This window comes from Fringilla coelebs, assembly GCF_963513975.1.
Source record: "Fringilla coelebs genome assembly, chromosome: 4".
Lineage (NCBI taxonomy): Eukaryota > Metazoa > Chordata > Aves > Passeriformes > Fringillidae > Fringilla > Fringilla coelebs.
The window spans coordinates 22,932,262-22,950,174 of NC_140032.1; the positions used below are offsets into that span (position 1 = coordinate 22,932,262).

The 17,913-nt window shown below is 35.3% G+C and overlaps 1 protein-coding gene across 3 annotated transcripts in view; it reads left to right on the top strand.

Annotated features, from left to right (window-relative positions):
- The window catches only part of KLHL5 (kelch like family member 5), a gene marked incomplete at its 5' end in the record, with an annotated part of 48,085 nt that overhangs the window by 12,760 nt on the left and 17,412 nt on the right, over positions 1-17,913 (top strand). The window contains 4 exons of one of the 3 annotated variants that reach the window (XM_084204244.1): positions 1,581-1,957; positions 7,344-7,529; positions 13,366-13,502; positions 14,288-14,484. In XM_084204244.1, the coding sequence (XP_084060370.1) occupies positions 1,581-1,957; positions 7,344-7,529; positions 13,366-13,502; positions 14,288-14,484 (897 nt within the window). Of the gene's footprint in view, positions 1-1,580; positions 1,958-7,343; positions 7,530-13,365; positions 13,503-14,287; positions 14,485-17,913 lie in introns of those variants that run through there. The other 2 variants (XM_084204243.1, XM_084204242.1) reach the window with 2 other exon arrangements.

Here is a 17,913-nt window from a genome sequence, read left to right on the forward strand (position 1 = left end):
TGACATTCTCCTGGCAGTGAGTTTCAAACAGTGTTTGGGTTCTGCGTGGTAAAATTTGGCACTGCTGAAGTTTTCATGTGGACTCTGCATATAACCTGTTTTAAATAGTACTGCAGGTATCCAAATTACAAGATGCCACATTTTTGGAGTTCATCATGTTCATCTGAGAGTGGCTTTCACTTTTGATGAAAACTGTAGGGCAATAAAGAAGCACTTGTACATTTGTTGTGTATATATCCTGGAGAGTTGAACAGACTAACTGAGTTGTAAAGTTTGAAAACATAGCTCTCTGTATCAAGGACTGATAAAATCCAGTGCTTCTTTTTTGGTCTAAAATTGTTATTACAATTTGCATGTGACTGAAATTAATTTTAGCATTTTATGCCTAACTAGTTTCATGTGTCAGAGATGAAATAGGCTGATTTTCATGGGAACTGTAAATTGGTCATTGTGCATTTTGTGAATAAATGTATGTACTATCAGAGAATATCAGTGTGGTAATAGGCTTTCTAGGCCATTCATAGGAATGGCTATTCCTCATTTGAGTAAAAACTTTTGCTGGACATTTTAAGATGTTATGTAAATTACCAGTCCTGGAGGTAGTTCTGTCTCAAGAGTATGCATCTCTCTTTTTCACTGTTCCATCACAGTACTTCTAATGTGATGTGGAGCAGCTGATAGTATATGATTAGAAAGAAGCATTTTGAGCAGTCGTCTTAGGTTGTTTATTCTGCAGGGGTTTGTCTGGTGTCTTGCAGCCATTGGTTTTTCTTGCTTTCTGTTTTAGTGATGTGTAAGTGAATGGAAACCATTAGCTCATTTCACATAGAAATTTTTGGTTACTGCAGACCTAGATTTGACTCAAAGCATGTCAAGATGAAAGGCTTTACAGCCTCCACTACTAGTCCCTTGAGCCTTCCGAGGCTGTTCTTGTCCTTTTTAAGTTCGTTCATGTCCTGTAATGGGAAAAAGAATTATTTACAATTCAGTTTCTCCCCAGCATAATCAGTTATCTTTGAGTTGGCTTTGATTCTTCTCTGTAAATTTATTTTTTAGCAGCGTAGAAGGAACTTAATTTGATTTTTGCACTTTTTTCCCCCTCTGTAGTAGCAAGAGTTAACAGAATAAGAAACAGATTGTAAGATGCAGTATAGAAATTGCAGTTTGCTGTCATTTGTGATTTAAGAAAAGGGGGTGGTATTGAAAGGGTTTGAAAGGGCTTTAATGAATACTGTTTAGTGTTTTTGAAACCTAATGGTCAGAGGCAGCAACAGAAACAGCCTCAGAGCTTTTAGGGTGAAGTGATTAGCATTTTTCCTGATGGAGGTGATTGTTTCACCTCCTCTTTTATGTCAGCGTTTTTCACTGTCTGTTGCCTTTTGTTTATATTCAAATGACATACCGTTGAAGAAGCCTTTTTTGTGTGATTGCAATGCTTTTTCCCCTCCTTCTGTAGAAAATCTGCTTGCCACAGACAGGCAGAGCATGTGTTTCTCTTGTCTTGGTTGGGTGCACAAATCTTCTTTTATGTGTGCTGCTTCTTACCCTGTTGCCTAGACGATCGCTGGCTTTCACTAAGAATGTCTGGTTCTCGTAAAGAGTTTGACGTGAAGCAGATTTTAAAAATCAGATGGAGGTGGTTTGGTCATCAGGCATCAGCCCCAAACTCTGCAATTGAAAACCGTCAGGGAGACTTCTGGAATAGAGGACAAAATGTAACAACTGCTGGCAGGAAGTTTTTAGACTCGGGTAACTTACCTTTAACATCAGTTGGTTACAGAAGGTCCAGCCAACAGGATTTCCAGAATTCACCTCTTTGGCCAATGGCATCCACCTCAGAAATCCCTACATTTGAATTCTCAGCAGAAGACTGTGGAGGTGCACGTTGGCTTGACAGACAAGAAACAGATGATAGAGCAAGTGAAGAAGAAAATGAATCGGACAGCAGCTCGTGCAGGTTAATTATTACTTTCCTATTGTGAGAAACGTGTTTTCATTTCATGTTTGTAGTTAGTATGCATGTATAGGCTAGCCTTTGTTCTGAGCTCAAATGTTTCAGAAACCTAGCAGCTATTGTGCATCAGAAACAGAATATTTATTATAATCAGATTCTGTGTGTTTACTAGGACATTTTTAAGGCAGTCAGTGGGGATAAACAAAGTGCAAGCATGGATGCATTCTTGTTTTAAACAGTGTGCTAGTACAGACTGCTATGAACAAGGCACTGCCCATTACATGGTTATGTTACAGAATGCTTTCTACATTATTTTGAAGTGATACTGATTGTTTAGTTATGTCAGTTAGGAGAAGATTATGAAAATGTAAACTTCTGATTCTGACCTCATGCTTCCATGTGTATCTATAGAAGACAGAGAATGAACTGTAAAAAATACTTAGACTATAAATCAAGGAAAAATTTACATCAGTTGAAAGTCAATCAGTTTGTGCTTTAAAGTGATTCCAGTAACCCATTTGATTGAATTAAACTATGCATCTGGCAGAAAAAGGAAAAATGTTTCTATTGCATCTGTAAAGATGTTTTGGTGTTTTTTTCTTACATATCGTTACTAAAGATGAAACTGTAAAACTTCTTCTTGAATTACGGCAAGTCAATAACCTTTATTGTGAAATATCAGTTAAATTCTTTTATTTCATTTACTGTATAAGTCAGTCATTCTTAACTAAAAGTATTTTTCCTGTTTTGTAGTTCTTGTAGTGCATAATAGCTTACCATTTCAGAAAATGTTATGTTTGCTTTCCTGCTTTTCAGATAGCTTTGCACTGATGTGGCATTTCAGAAAGTGTGGCTACTTAAAAGGCTACACTTTAATAAAGGCTATTAAAGACAGATCAATTTACTTATAGCAGTTTAGTGTTTTTCATTCCTTGGGAGAAGAATCAATTTAGTAGAAAGGCAAAGTAGTCCATAATATAAACACTGTTTATTGTATATATGACCTTTAAAGATTCAAGGAAAGGAAGGAGAGTAAAATTGCTTAGAAGTGAACACAGTGTATTTGCTTTTATCACTCCATGTCAAAATACTAGAATTACTGGGAAAGGAAATCCTACATACTGCTGCATCATAACAGCAGTCCCACTGTGCTGCAACAACTATGTAGCTGTAAGTAACATACCTCTGAAGAGATCCCATTTTAAATGACATTCAGATGTAAATTTTTAAATAGCTATGTTATTGGATATGATACAGGTATAACATCACCTTCCATTTCAGCAACATATATTACTGATGGGAAATTTTTACATGCCACATTATTCCAATTAGGATATTCTCTTCATAGCAAGGCAATCACTGTAGGAAAATAAACATGTAATTTTAAAAGAGAAATGTGTAGATTGAAAATACTACAACATTTGGTCTTAATTTTAAGAGAATAATGTGCATATGGTAAAACTAATTTGTTTCTTTGTAGAATTGGAGAACTGCAGATACTTATTTAGGAGGTTTTAAAAAGTCTTGGTTTGTTTGGGGTTTTTTTGTTGCAGACAGTTGTATAGAGAAAATGCACAAAGGATTTGAACTTAGTGAATTGGAAGTATCTTTTAAATTATGTGCTTAATCGTGTATAGCATGTAGAGGTTTTTGTATTTCTGATACTGTCTTCTAATTCATGCTAATGTTTACTTACATGCTTTAAATAATTTAGGTAAGTTTTGAGTTCCGTGTCAGTACAATTTAATATGCAACTAATGGCAGTGTAGGAGCTTGCTTTGTGTCGTTATCTGTATCTCTGTCTTACGGGGAGACTGCACTTATGCCATGTTTTGTTCACTTCATTTGTTAAAAATGTATAAGCTCTTGGACAGACTACACAATTCTGCCTAACACCTGGAGTTCCTCTGATATGAAGGACTTAATTAAATGTTTTTTCTTTGCGGTCTAAAATATGGCTTCCTATATGTTGACTCAAAGGAAAAAACCCCATACCAACACTTTCGTCTATGCAACTTACAAAGAGCTTTTTTTCCCACATGAAAACATTGTTGCCTCCTTTACAAGTAAATCGTGTGAATGAAAAAGTCTTTTTTAAAAACCTTTTGTTGAAGATGTAGTTACTTTTCTTCTATGCTCCTCTGTAACTTACTGCCTAGTTACAAGCCCTAATAACATGAAGTAACAGAAGCAGCTCTATTGCTTGGTTTGTATCAGTCCTTCCTCTTTGCCTTGTCATATAGCGCAAGTAGAAAAGCATTTAGATAAGGTCTTTGTCACTGTGACATCATTTAGATCATTATGTGATTCATTTAGAGGAGATCGGCTGTCAGAATTATTTGGTGTTATATAGAGTTCAATTCCAAGTTTAGTACCAGATCTTTGACCAAGGTTGTGTCTGAGATGCAAACAGATCATTCAGATTCAAGAATCAGAGCTAGTCAGCTGTAATGCTGTTCACATCATACTCCTGTGTGTCATTTGTAACCAGCATTAGCCTGAATGGTTGTTTATTGGGACAGTGAGTTTTGAATTCTTCTGCAGATTTTCATCTCCTAGATTTCCTCTATTGCTGCTGTTTAACTGTCCTGCAGCCCTGAGGGGATGATCATCCTTTTATATTCGTACACTTCTAAGAATTCACCAACAGCTCTGCAGACTCCTGTATAGAAGGTGTAAGAATATTAGCATTAGATTTGTTTTTCTTAACTTTTTTTTGGTGGTGCCTTAGCAGCAATCTACAGACCTCGAAGGTATGGTGGAGATAAAGTTAAAAATACCTAGAGTGTGCCTAGTGTGCAGAATGTTGTATCTGGTTCATTTTGTCCACGTGTGCACTAAAATACTAGAATTACTTTATTGTAGATTGAAGTAGGGAAATGTATTAAAATATAATATAGGATGTATATTAATATTTGAACATTAAATACAAGCAGGAATCCAGAATTCATTAGCTGTGTGCTGACCTTGAACAGTTTAGTAAAATGTCTGTAATTATTTAAAGACGAAGTCTGAATGTACCACGTGGTAGCAGCTCTGCATTATTGCTCTGAATGATCAGTCTTGGACTTAGAGTGTTGTAACTTCCAATCTAAGTCTGCCTCCCCACTCTGAGTTTTCAAGCTACAGAATCCTTTGGTAGGTCTTTTTTTACACCTCAGTCTCACTGACCTTTGAGGGTATAAATACTTTTGGAATTCTCCCAGGTTGTCATTGCTGTGGCAAATGGAACTGGAAAAATATTCATAAAACAGTTTGTGGAAGGAGGGGTCTTTAAATTTTTCATATCCAGTCACAGGGTAACAGACACAAATAGCTTTTGAAGCATTCTTTTTCCTTTTTTTATTTTTTTTATTTTTGCAAATACTGTAACTATTAGACTGTCTCTTTCATGTTCTCTTTATGGACCACTTAACCTTAGTCTTTCTTTCTCCTGTTCCTTCATAATGGAAAATGGTTTGTAAGTTACTAACTAGAGGACAGGTATGGAATTGAGCATCTTTAGATGAGAGGGAGAACTAGGCTTGACTCTGTTGTGTCCTGAAAATGTTTTATTGTGGGTACTGAAAAACAGACACCATTGCAATTATTTTTTCTTATTGAACGAGAGTGATGACTGAGTTCTGTGTGGAAAATGTGCAATTTTGAAGCTGGCAGTAGCTCCAGTGAAGTTGTGATCCAGCAAGTGCCGGCTTGGAAAGCTTTTTCCTTTGTGGTTTCTTCCTTTCTATCTGCAAAACGCTTTGTAAGGTTTTAATGTAAATAAAATTCTGATGGCATGTAATTTTTAAAAATTGTTATTAATGGAGTTACTTTGAGGAATATGGGTTAATATATAGTTCAAACAAACAACCAAACAAACCAGAAAAAAACACAACATATTAACTCGATTGAAAATGTGCTAAGTTGTGATACAGAGATACAGAATAATTTCCTAAGTATTTGTGCATTGACCAGCAACCTACCCATTCCACTTCTGGTTCTGTTTTTCAGGGCTGCTGGTTAAAGAGTTGCTTCACTGAGTACTTCTTGCGCATTCCCTTGAGAATGCCGCCCAGCCAGCCAATATAATGTTGTCCATGGTTACATGGTTACATCTTTGTATGAGCCCCTGATTCAGTTTCCAAAATGGCCACAAAGAAGACTTGTTCCAGCCTGTTAGAGGGCTGGTGGTGGAGCAGAACAAGTGACTGGGCTGCAGGGAGCAGGAAGGAAGTTGACACATAAATAAATGGCTAACCACAGCTTCAGAAAGAATGTTTAACATAAAGTCCCCCGAGGGAAATCAGTAGGCAGGTATCTAATTTCTGATCCATTATTAGATTTAGCTCTGAATTAAATACCAAACTGCTTGGCTTTTTTAGCTGTCTGGGTGCATGCAAAAAAAAAAAAAAAAAAAAAAAAACAAAAAAAAAAAAAAAACCAAAACATATGTTAAACCCAAGACCAGACCACAAAGTTCCCCTTTGCAGAAAATCTTCAGTTGGAAATTTAGACTTTGATTTTGAGGAGCTCTGTCTTGAAATGAGTATCCTACACCAGGGAGTGAAATGTTTCACGGTGGATTTAGCCCCAGGCATGCTGCTCGGTTCATGACATCTTTGTGGAAGCAAGGGTTGGGATACAGATATTGTGAAACCACATCCTTCCAAATGTTATGGTAGATCCAGAGTATTTTATAAGTTGCCTGCATTGTTGAAAACTAAGCAGTGGTCAGTTAAAGAACTGTGAGCAAGAAAACATGCTTTCCACCATATACATCATTAGGATTCATGTCCTTTATCTCCTTGGGCCATGCATTCCTTTTACATTTTCTCTATTCCTGTTTTATCCCAATCTTCTGTGTTTGTGTGTACAGATGGGAATAATTTTTCTCCCCATCTACCCTTGCTTTTCACTTCTGTTGACTTCTGATGTGCTAGATCTCCTATCAGAGGTAAGGAGGGCAAAATAGGAGCGGTGGTGTATCAATGTGTTTGTGGGCTTTTTCTCTGCATGCCCATATGCTTTTACTAGCTGCATTTTGTTCTGGCCACCTTAGGTTAAGTGTGAAACATAAATGGCAGGGAGGGGTTTAGTTCCTTATTGGCATCCTTCCATTACTTTTTCACTTTGCAGGGCCTTGGTGGATGTTCTTCCTTAACCATCTGACAGTGCTATGGATACAATTGATGGGCTGATCTCTGTCTCACTTAGTTGAAGAGTACAACATGAAATGATTATACATTTTCCACAAGGGTCTAGATTGTTTTGGAGGGAGAAAGAAAATATGAAGAAAAATAAAATAGCAAGGGAATATTTATTAAAACAAAACATGAATGTCAACTTTAAAATCACATGTGATTCACCTGAATATTGCATAAACAAAGATTTCTGTTATTGTCTTCAGCAGAACCTCCAACAGCAGTCACACCTTATCATCTTGTCAAACAATGGAGCCCTGTACCTCAGATGAATTTTTTCAGGCTCTCAACCATGCTGAACAAACTTTTAAAAAGATGGAGAATTATCTTAGACACAATCAGCTGTGTGATGTGGTGTTAGTTGCTGGTGATCGTAGAATTCCAGCTCACAGGTAAGTTTATTATAATTTGAAATAACTTCATAATTATTTACAAATGCACCTCCCAAATTTTACAAATGCATCAAAGTGTGTCCCATGTTTTGTTAAAAAAATGTCAGAACATCCTAAACAATTCAGAATGCTTTAAACGCATATATGTTTTTTAACATTTGTTTGGAAACGAAAAGTTAATTTTTCTATTGTATGCAATACAGAGTGAAAAAGTTCAGGTTCTTTTTGTTTCTAAGGATACTTATGATATTTGCATAACAAACCCTCAGAAGTCCTAAATACACTCCCAGAATATTATAAGTTGAAGTGTTTCTTTACCATAGAGCGATGTATATTTTTTTCATAGATTTAATTGTAATTTTTTCTTTGTACTAGCAGTTATGCTATTGGAGTCACAAATAACAATAAGGACAGTCTTCTGTTCACATAAAGGTTTTTTGCTCCTGTAGTAAGAGTCCTTTGATAGGAGACTTCTAAACACTGCCAGTGTTAGAGGTCTAAATTAGTTCAAACATTGTCCTCTTTGCTATCTGTGTAATCAACAGATCATATGTATGCCGCTTAAAATCTAGGAAAATACCAAAGATTGCAAAACACAGGCATGTGTAGCCAAAGCACGTTATGGTATTTAATGCACAGAATTTTTAATTTTAATAGGAACCTAGGTATAAGTAAGCTGTGGTTTCCTAAGTTGAGGTCTACAACAGAAATAGTATCCTAAAGCATTCTTGTTTTCCATTGCTGGTTCTTCCTCCCACAGTGAAGCTGCAGCTCAATGCTGTAACGGTAATAGAAAGATGGGAAGATGTTGCTGGTTTGGAGTTGGTACTTTCCTTAAAAAGCCAGATTTTTCCTTTTATTCAGATATTATCCACACTGTTGTGCTGACTCAGCTGAGGGAATGACAGCATGGGGATGGAAAATTACTTAAGAATCAGAGAGGCTTTTAAAACATAGCTTGCTGTTGCTCTTGGAGACTTCACTTTATGAAATGCTCATGTTAGTTACTAAAGTGTGTTGTCCTTGTGAAAAGAATGAATCAGATGAAAACAGGGAATAGACACACCCCTAGTGGGCACATGCTCAAGTAATTAAGGGTCAAAAAACTTTGGAGTGGTGTAAACAGGAAAAAATAGTGATTATAATAAGGAAATCATTTTACTACCTTATGGAGCCAAGGTAACCCCTTTGCAATATGTGTTTGGATTGTGGCTTGTGTAATAGTTAAAAATGTGTAGAAAAGGTGCAAAGGACATCTGTGAATATCTCTTGAGGTCTGGAAGATTCTATTTGCAATGAAATAAATAGATAGACAACACGCTAAAAAGTCCTTTAATGTGGTTCATGCTTGTTTCTTATTAGTTCAGGGAACTGACTTTGCTTCTCCAGTTTGTGCTACTGTATCTATTTCTGTAGTGTATGAGGCATATGCTACTACTGCTCTGGACTTCTCTTCTGAGAAGAAACATCTTGCTGTAGTTAGTAGATTCTGTGTTAAATATGTATGAAAGTTAAAGCCAAAGAAGCACACTTTGTGCTTGTAGCAGGAAGTGGGAGGCTTATGATTCTCTCTTGTTCACTTTATAATGTTGGAGGAACTTATAAAGAAGCTTTGCCTTTTGCATAATAACTTCTTTCTCTAACTGTTTTGTTTTCACAGAGAAACATAGCAATAACTTCAATCTTAATCTCAGTAAATCCAAAGTATCTCACTGAAAACTGGTTTTTTTACATAGTGGTAAAGATAAATATGGAAATCTTAAATTTCATTTAAATTTTATAGAAATTCAATAAGATGACTGCCTTTATGTATTTGTAGTAGCCAATGTTATAAGAAAAAACTTCTGTAGTATTTTTTGCTGCCTCCATACTAGTTCTTTTTTCGTATTGACAGCAGGCTGGATCAGTCAGTGCATTTCAGAAAACCAGTGATTATTTTGTCTTGAGACTTAATAAGCAACAGAATATGTATTAAATACATCTTAGCTTAGTGGCTTGACATTCTGAGATGAATAAGAAAATAGAAAGTCTGTTTACACTGAGCATCTTCGTTTTCCTTTATTTTTTTATAAGAAAGATAAGAGTTTTTCATAGTATGTGATCACCTAGTGCTGGTAAGAAAGAACATTCTTCATTATGATTATTAGTCACACTCAGAGGAGTATTCAGATTTTCAGTTTTGAACTTGGTATTTTTACTAATTCCTGTATTTTTCAAATTATCAGTTTCTACTTTTTATTGAGTGTTGTGAAGTCCATTACGTATGTTTTTAGAGAAAAGAGATGTGTTTGGTGTCTGCCTTGGTAATAATCACAGGTAATACATGACTGTGAAATTCTGAGAGGTTTTGTATCTATTTGAAGAATTTAGGCTATGAGTCTACTACAAATAAAAGCATCACATATAGTCATGATTTTTCTGAATATGGCATTCTCTATTGTTCCAAAAGTGTTTATCTTCTTTTTCTGTGATGAAATTATAGCTAAAATCTTATTTACAAGGTCAAGAAGCAAGTAGGAAAAGGGGACCATTCTCCAGTGGGAAGAAATGTATTATATTCCCACCCCTTCAGCTTGGAGTTCTGTAAAGAAATTTTGGATACTTTGATTTAATTAATTTAACTAAGTTTTTCGTAGCATGTTTATTTTGTGTCCACTGCAATTTCATATGTCTGCCATTTATTATGTTCATATTTATTACATTCAGCTAACTGCTATATCTATAACAAAGGCTTGTTTTGTTTAGTAATAACCCACTGATTAGAACATTCATGTAAGAAAAGGGAAATGTGTGTAAATTCCTGCCCAGAGGGCATTTAAAGCCTGCCACATCCTTTAATCAGCAGTCTGGGCAGAGCCATTGTGTGTCTTTCTGTTGACACTGAAAGATGGAAATACAAAAGAAATGGGACTTAAGAAAATAAGGCAAATGGAACCTTGTGTACTCTAGGGTTTAGGAAGCATGTTTGAAAGAGCCTGAACTCTTCAGTGTCACCTTACAACTTCAGTGAATGCTGATAGTGAGTTTCCAAGGACGGTTTTCAGCTGTTACACAGCCACAAACAAGGAGCTGCCTGGGAAGAGTCCCTTTTATCTTTTAGATCTTAAGCAGTATCCTGTCAGGTGAGACGGTTTGGAGATACTAACCCTGTAAATTGCCAGGTTTGGTAGCTGTCATCAATTTACATAGTAATTGCTTTGGTGACCTAGAAAACTGTCTAGATGGTGCAGCTTGTGGAAGTTCCAACAAGTACGGGTTTTAAAGTGTGCCACATATTTTACTGGCTCTCAGTGGAAAACTCTTCAAAATATAATAATCTGTCATGGTAGATGGTTCTAATTTTGGATTTTGGATTTTGTCGGTATTTAGTGACAAGAGACTATCAAATCACATGTGTTTAGCAGTAATTGATTTTTATTGACTAGTGGGAAAAAGAAAAGGCCAGTTGGCTGAAAGTCTGCCTTTGTTTTCTTCTATCCTAGCTCAGTGTCACCTTGATGCATTGTCACTGTATATTTTAATCCCATTTCTTTCTTTGAAAGAACTTTTTTTTCTAAATTAGTTGAATTAAGAGAAAAGTGTAGATACCTCTTCTAAGGCTTTTCATTGTGAAATCATTGCAAAACTGCTCTCAGGATAATTTGTGCTTTTTCAAATTACCTGTATTAAACTGTTTCTGGGCGTCACGTCCTCTGTCAGCATATGCAAGTCACCCTCTGGAAAGCACTTACCACTGTGAAGCATGTATACCTCCTCATGGATCTGAATATGTTTGCAAAAATAGTAAATGGATTACATACACTTCTGTTAATTTCCTTCAGAGGAGTCTTGAGTCTGGAATTTACAGGGAGAAATTTGCAGATATCAGACCTCTGATAGAAGACATTGGGATACTTGTGTTATTTTTTGGCATTTTTTCAGCAGTTGTTTCTAAACAGTCCAATGTTCTAAATAATAGTGCAGCTATCTAGTCCAGTAGCACTGCTGGGGGAAGAAAATAAAAGAAAAAAACAAACTGTGATATGACTAAGTATTAAATTCCATTTCCCGTTGCAGAAGACCTGTCTTTTTCAAGCTCTGTCCTGTGTAGAAGTTCCAAGTCAGAGCAGTCAGATGTAAATATGTTAAGTTGGTTGTTTTGCCTTTTTAAATTCTGAATTGGACCTGCAGAGATAATTGGGTTATTCAAACCACTTTCCTTTCCAGTGAGAACCCCTATTTCGTACGTAGAAATCTGATCATGTCATCTCTTTCTAGCATCAAAAGCAGTTGCAGAAATTCTGCTTTGATACTTACATGAATGTACTCTCTAATTTACTCCACTTCTATAGATCTCTGAGAGGCAGTATTTTCATTTAGATGCAGATTTCGTTAAACCTGAGGTTAAAATGCCTAGAAGTGATGCCCAGGGCCGTACCTTGGCAGAAATTTCTTATTTTTCTGAGCTAGTCAGCTACAGAATAATTCTCATATTTCAATAACAGAATTTAATTTTGCTTTAAAAGATCAGAACTTTGGTTTTTTTGACAAAACTTCAATCATACAAGGTGTTAAAATAAAATTAATCTTTTTCCCATGCAATTGTAACTCTACTCTGTTGCCTCAGCAGCTAGAAAAAAGATTACCCTTTTTTTTTCTGTAAGCCCAACCAAATGGTCAATGATCAGAAAGCTCACAAGAAAATATATTGTGAGATTAATTAGTCAAAATTTTATTACTTTGCAGTTAATTAACTAAAAGGCTGCTCCTTGTATTTCATTACTTTGTATATGTACCTGTAAATTCTCCCCTAAGCACTGGTGCTCACCTTTTAATTTAATTTTGCTCTGCTTTGTGGTTCCTGACCTCTGCCATTTTAACACACCAGTATAATGATTCAGCACAGCATAAACTGCCTGAAGTATTAGATTAGTTGAATGTATGCATATGGGCTGTTTAATGTATTTGCAGTAGGCTGGGTTCTTGGGCTTGCCTTTTGTATGGATCCATACATATACCACATGTATTTATATTGAAATCCCTATGGGCAAGGCAACAGCAAACTGTTACAGCACAAAAATTGATCTAGGACACAAGGCCATTTCTGGAGGTCTTGTATTCCTCCTGAATAGTTATGGTAGGTTTCCTATTCCTGCCTCATATAATTTTCGCTTTACCTCAGTCTCTGAACACATTGAAATTCTTTCACATTTTGCAGAGTGGCATTATTATTTGTAATGAGTGTTTTACTCTCAATAATCCAAAGAAATGTCTGTTGTGCACTAACATATTTACTTACACAGTAAAATAGTCAGGATAATTAAAAAAGGCTAAATAGATACTCAAAAAAGAGATTTTTCTGTATCATCTCCACATTTACTGTGACAGGTTTTGTTATCAGTATTAGTAATTGAATGTATATGTGTGCACCAAGAGTAAAAGCATTTTAAAGCACATTGAAAAGGACTGGTAAGTCATTCTTTTACATTTAATAAAATATCTAACATAATATAAATGACAATAAATTCAATTTTATTTTAATAATGTATGTTTATACTTAATTTCCAATTTATGTGGTTTTGGGGGTGTTTATGTCTGTGTTGGCTATTAAAAGTCATTGAGCTTTGAAAGGGTAATTAGTTTAGATCAGTAGCAAATGTAGGTTTAGTATCAGTACTTCATTACTCATAGAGAGAAACTAGAGCATGGAGAACTTTGTAAATTTTTAAATGTTTTTCTCACTAGAGTATTTCTTCAAAGGGCAAAGTCATGAATCATGAATTAACTAACATCACATTGACTAAGGTTTTTTTCTTTTTTTCTGTTTCTCTCCTTTTGTGCTGCATGCTGTACTCAGATTGGTTCTCTCCTCTGTTTCGGACTACTTTGCAGCAATGTTCACTAATGATGTAAGGGAAGCAAGACAGGAAGAAATCAAGATGGAAGGTGTGGAGCCAAAGGCATTGTGGGCTCTGGTTCAATATGCATATACAGGTAATTGAAGTGAAAATGGGAATTTCATCTAATGAATTGTCCTCATGTGAGCATTGTGTTCCATTACTAGATTTCAAATGCTCTTTACAAATTATTCACATTATTTAAATTTTTATAAATAAATAAATATGAATCATAGAATATCCTGAGTTGGAAGCAACCTACAAGGATTCTCAAAGTCTAATTCCTGACCCTGCACAGAGCACCCCAACAATCACATCATGTGTCCCAGAGTGTTTTCCAAATGCTTCTTGAGCTCTGTCAGGCTTCGTGCTGTGACCGCTTTCCTGGGGAGCCTGTTCCAGTGCCCAACCACCCTCTGGGGGAAGAACCTTTTCCTAATGGAAAAGGAACCTTTTCCTAACCCCCTTCAGACCATTCCTTGTGGTCCTGTCACCAGTCAGCAGAGAGAAGAGATCAGTGCCTTTCCCCCACTTCCCTGGTGAGAAAGCTGTAGACAGCAATTAGATCTCATTGCTGTTACCTGAGATAACGTGATAGGATAAAGTTTCTCTGCTAATACTACATTCAGTCAGTTAACAAATTATGTGTATCTATTAAATGTATCATGACTGAGAAAAAAGGAATCTCATTAGGATTCCCTTTTCTTACGTCATTATAGATACTAATTTTGAAAACTATTAGTTATGTAATGCTGAGGGTGATGTTTTCTAAGCCTTCTCTTCTGTCATATAATCTGTAAATAATTCTGTCGCCTTGGGGTTTTAGGGAATTTGTAAGACTATAAGAGCAAACTAATGTGATTTTCTTTTTGATGTTACTAGGTCGCCTTGAATTAAAAGAAGATAACATTGAGTGCCTGTTGTCTACAGCTTGCCTTCTTCAGCTCTCTCAGGTTGTAGAAGCATGCTGTAAATTCCTCATGAAGCAGCTTCACCCATCCAACTGCCTTGGAATCCGATCTTTTGCTGATGCACAGGGTTGCACTGACTTGCACAAGGTGGCTCACAATTACACTATGGTATGTTGTTACATTAAGTATCATCTCCTTTATTAGTAAGGAAAATACAGAATGTTTTCCTAAATATAGTACTAATGTTTTTCCACCAGAAAACCTTCATAGTTTCCAAACAAGAATATGTTCCCATGATGAAAAATGACAAAACAGCTGCAAAGTTGCTGGTTTAGAGTTGGAAGGAAATACACAAGTATAAGTGCCCTGTAATAGAAATGGAATTGTAGCGTATGCATTTAATAATATATTTCAAAAGCCTGTTCTTCTTTCTGACAGTCAAAAACTATAGACTTCACAGTGTGGAAGCTGCCATCATCTATTACAAAATTACTAAATGGAAGTATAGAGATCCTTTTTTGTAATGAACTGGAGTAATCAGTTTCTAAGATATACTTGGGGGATAAATATGGGCGTTCAGCAATATAGATTCTGCATCATCCTTAATAATTTAGCAACAGGATGTCAGGCATCAAAGAATTTAATCCTAGGTAATATGTGACTAAATACAAACTTGCCAATTATATTTTTTGAGTTAACTTATAGAAATTCAGACCTACCAACTTAAGTAAACTTCATCTGCTTAATAGTCGTCCTTTTATTTTAATACAAAATGTTCTTTTTTGTCTTCTCACAAGTGTATTTTAGTAAAGTTATCAGAAGAAGGCAGAAGAACTATCTCTGAAGCAAGTCAGTTCATCTGCTCTTTGCAGTTTTGTGAGGCATTTTGCTCACTTGTTGATGAAATTTTGCCTAAGTAAGCTTTTGGGATCTGAGTGAGGGCATGTAGATACTGCATAAGAGATGTGGGAATGAAGATAGTACTTCATTTGCTTGTGTGTCATGGCATTACCTTGCCATTAAGTTATTGACTTAGATCCAAGAGTTGTAATTTATGTCTTGTAATTAGTATTAGAAATCTGTGGCTCTTCCTCTTGCTGCCTTGGGTTTTCCTGGTTTAAAACCATTTAAAAAATTACTTCTTCTTGGCTTAAATTAATATAGTTTAGTATGTATAACTTAAACTTAAGATAGTTTTTTTTCCCATATACAAGACAATGTTCTTCTGCAGTGAATGGGTCTTTCAGATATTTAACATCATGGACACACAAATTTACTGAAGCAGATCAATAAATAAGGTGCAGATTGCAACTTACGTGTTTCTATTCTTGGTCTTCATTACTGCAAAAACAAAAATAAGGAGACTGCAGTTAGGTAGAATGTGCAGTGAAACAGTAAAGTAAATGTGGCTTATGCCTTTGAGGAGTATTAGAATTTATGTTGAGTGAGACCAGTGATAGAAAAAATATGTGAAAAGAGAAACTCCCTCCTCTGATCTACTTGTTCTTTTTCAGAATAAACATATACTTTGGTCTGGGCTATTGTCATGTCCTTTATATGTGATCTGCCAAGATTAGAATAGTAAGAATTATAAGACTAATGCATCCTTAAAGGGGAATGCTGGCATTCCAGTCTTAGTATTCTGACTGGCACTAAAGAAAATTAGGGAAAATAGGGGCTGTGAACTTTCTAAAAGCCATTCTTATGCAGCACCTAGCTTTTGTTCGGACCAGAGGAAAATAGTTCTGTGCCTTGTGGCTGTTGTTTACTTCAGTGGCAAAATTGTTGCTTTTAAGGCTTTGATGTGAATGAAATTCAAATTAGGTGGATTTTAAAAAGCCATTTTCAAAACTAATTAGTTGTGCTAGATGAATTTTTCCCAAGGCCTCTTTTAATGTTGTTTAGTTCCAACAGAGACATTAAATTGAATTTTAGTAATAATGAGTAATAGAGAAGAAGCTTCTTTATTTTGAAATGAATGTTGCTATGGAAACTACATAGAAATGTCTAGTCCAATTGAATCTTCAATTAAAATAAATCCCCAAGTAATTTCATTTGTTTAAAAGCTGTTTGAAAAAAGAAAATGTTCAACACTAGTAAGTGCTAGATACTTGATGCTCTTTCCATTAAGAAGTATTAGAATGTAAGGGTTAAGTGCACCTGTAGTAGCTGGCAAAATTCTCTTTGTTAAAACAGGGAATTATTTTTATGCTGCATTGGGCTGCATAGAACAGTGTGGGATTATACTGAGTACAGTTAATAGTTCTGGTTCTCTTAAAATACATGTAGTAGAAGTTACTGAATAGTATAAAATACTTAAATTTTAATTTACATGTTATTTTATATGAGTTTTTCTTTGACAGAAAAGAAACCCTGATTGCCATTTAGTATTTTTACAAGTAAAACAACTTCTCTGCTTTAAAGGTTTTTATTACACATGTAATACGTTTGTAATCATCTTACCTGCTTCATTAAAATACCTTTTTACATGAAGTTTGAAATTCAGGTGAAATGAGCATTTGTTTAAACTGGAGGATGAATCAGTGAGTTGTCCCATTAAGTCTACCTTTGTTAATAGGGTCCTTCTGTCTGAGTAAAGTACATTAGTCATTGGAAATCATCAGTGATTAAAAAAAAAAAAAAAAAAAAAGAAGGATTTGAATGTTGCATTTCTTCATATTACAGATGTATATTATGCTAAAAGGACTGAAGTGGTGCATTACTTTATTGCTTACTGTGTTGACAGTTGATAAACTGTTCCCTTCTGTCAAAACAATTTATCAAAACTGGTCGATTATTGGCACTACAAACTTAAGCTAGAAAAATCCTCAATATACATGAAGTGAAACATGAACTGAACTGAAGCGATTCGTAGTGGATTTAATGCTGTATAAAGAGCAACTCTGATTTTTACACATCACAGTTCTAAAATAGAGTTGATATAATCATGAAATGTATCTGAGTAAAGATATCTTTTGAGCAAAGGTTACCCTGTTTTGCTGTGGTTTATATATAGTATTTGGGGCATACAGTTATAAATTTAGGAATTTTATTGGACTGGTCAGTATTGTATCTGCTTGCTTTAACAAATTTGTAACGGTGTTTTTGCACAAAATGCCTTCTGCACATTTTCATTGCTGTCTTCAAAGTCAGAATAAACACCCCTTTTTGACATCTTGTTTGTTTGAAACAGTTGATAGTGTACCTTGAATGAAAACCAATAGATCCTTTTCCACAAAAAAGTAAACAAAATGGGGAAGTTAATACTTTGAGATGAAGAAAAGCTAGCCTGTGTTATTTCCAGAACATGAAATATCTGTGTTGACTAGTGAGGTATTCTTAGGTAAGTGTCAGTAGCTTCTTCAGTAGCCAGATTTTACTTTATGATTTACAGTGAAAAAAGAAAGAGCAGACATTCAAAACTTTGTGTGATGGTGCCTGAGTTAGTCTCTGTCTAATCATTATTGATCAGCTGTGCATGCTTAAAGCAGAGTGAAAAGTCATTTTGATTTTCATCAGAAGTCTTCAGAAAGTACATGAGCAGTGATAGTATTATGAGATTCTAAGAAGTTAGTTTTGGAATTTGTGTGTTTTCTG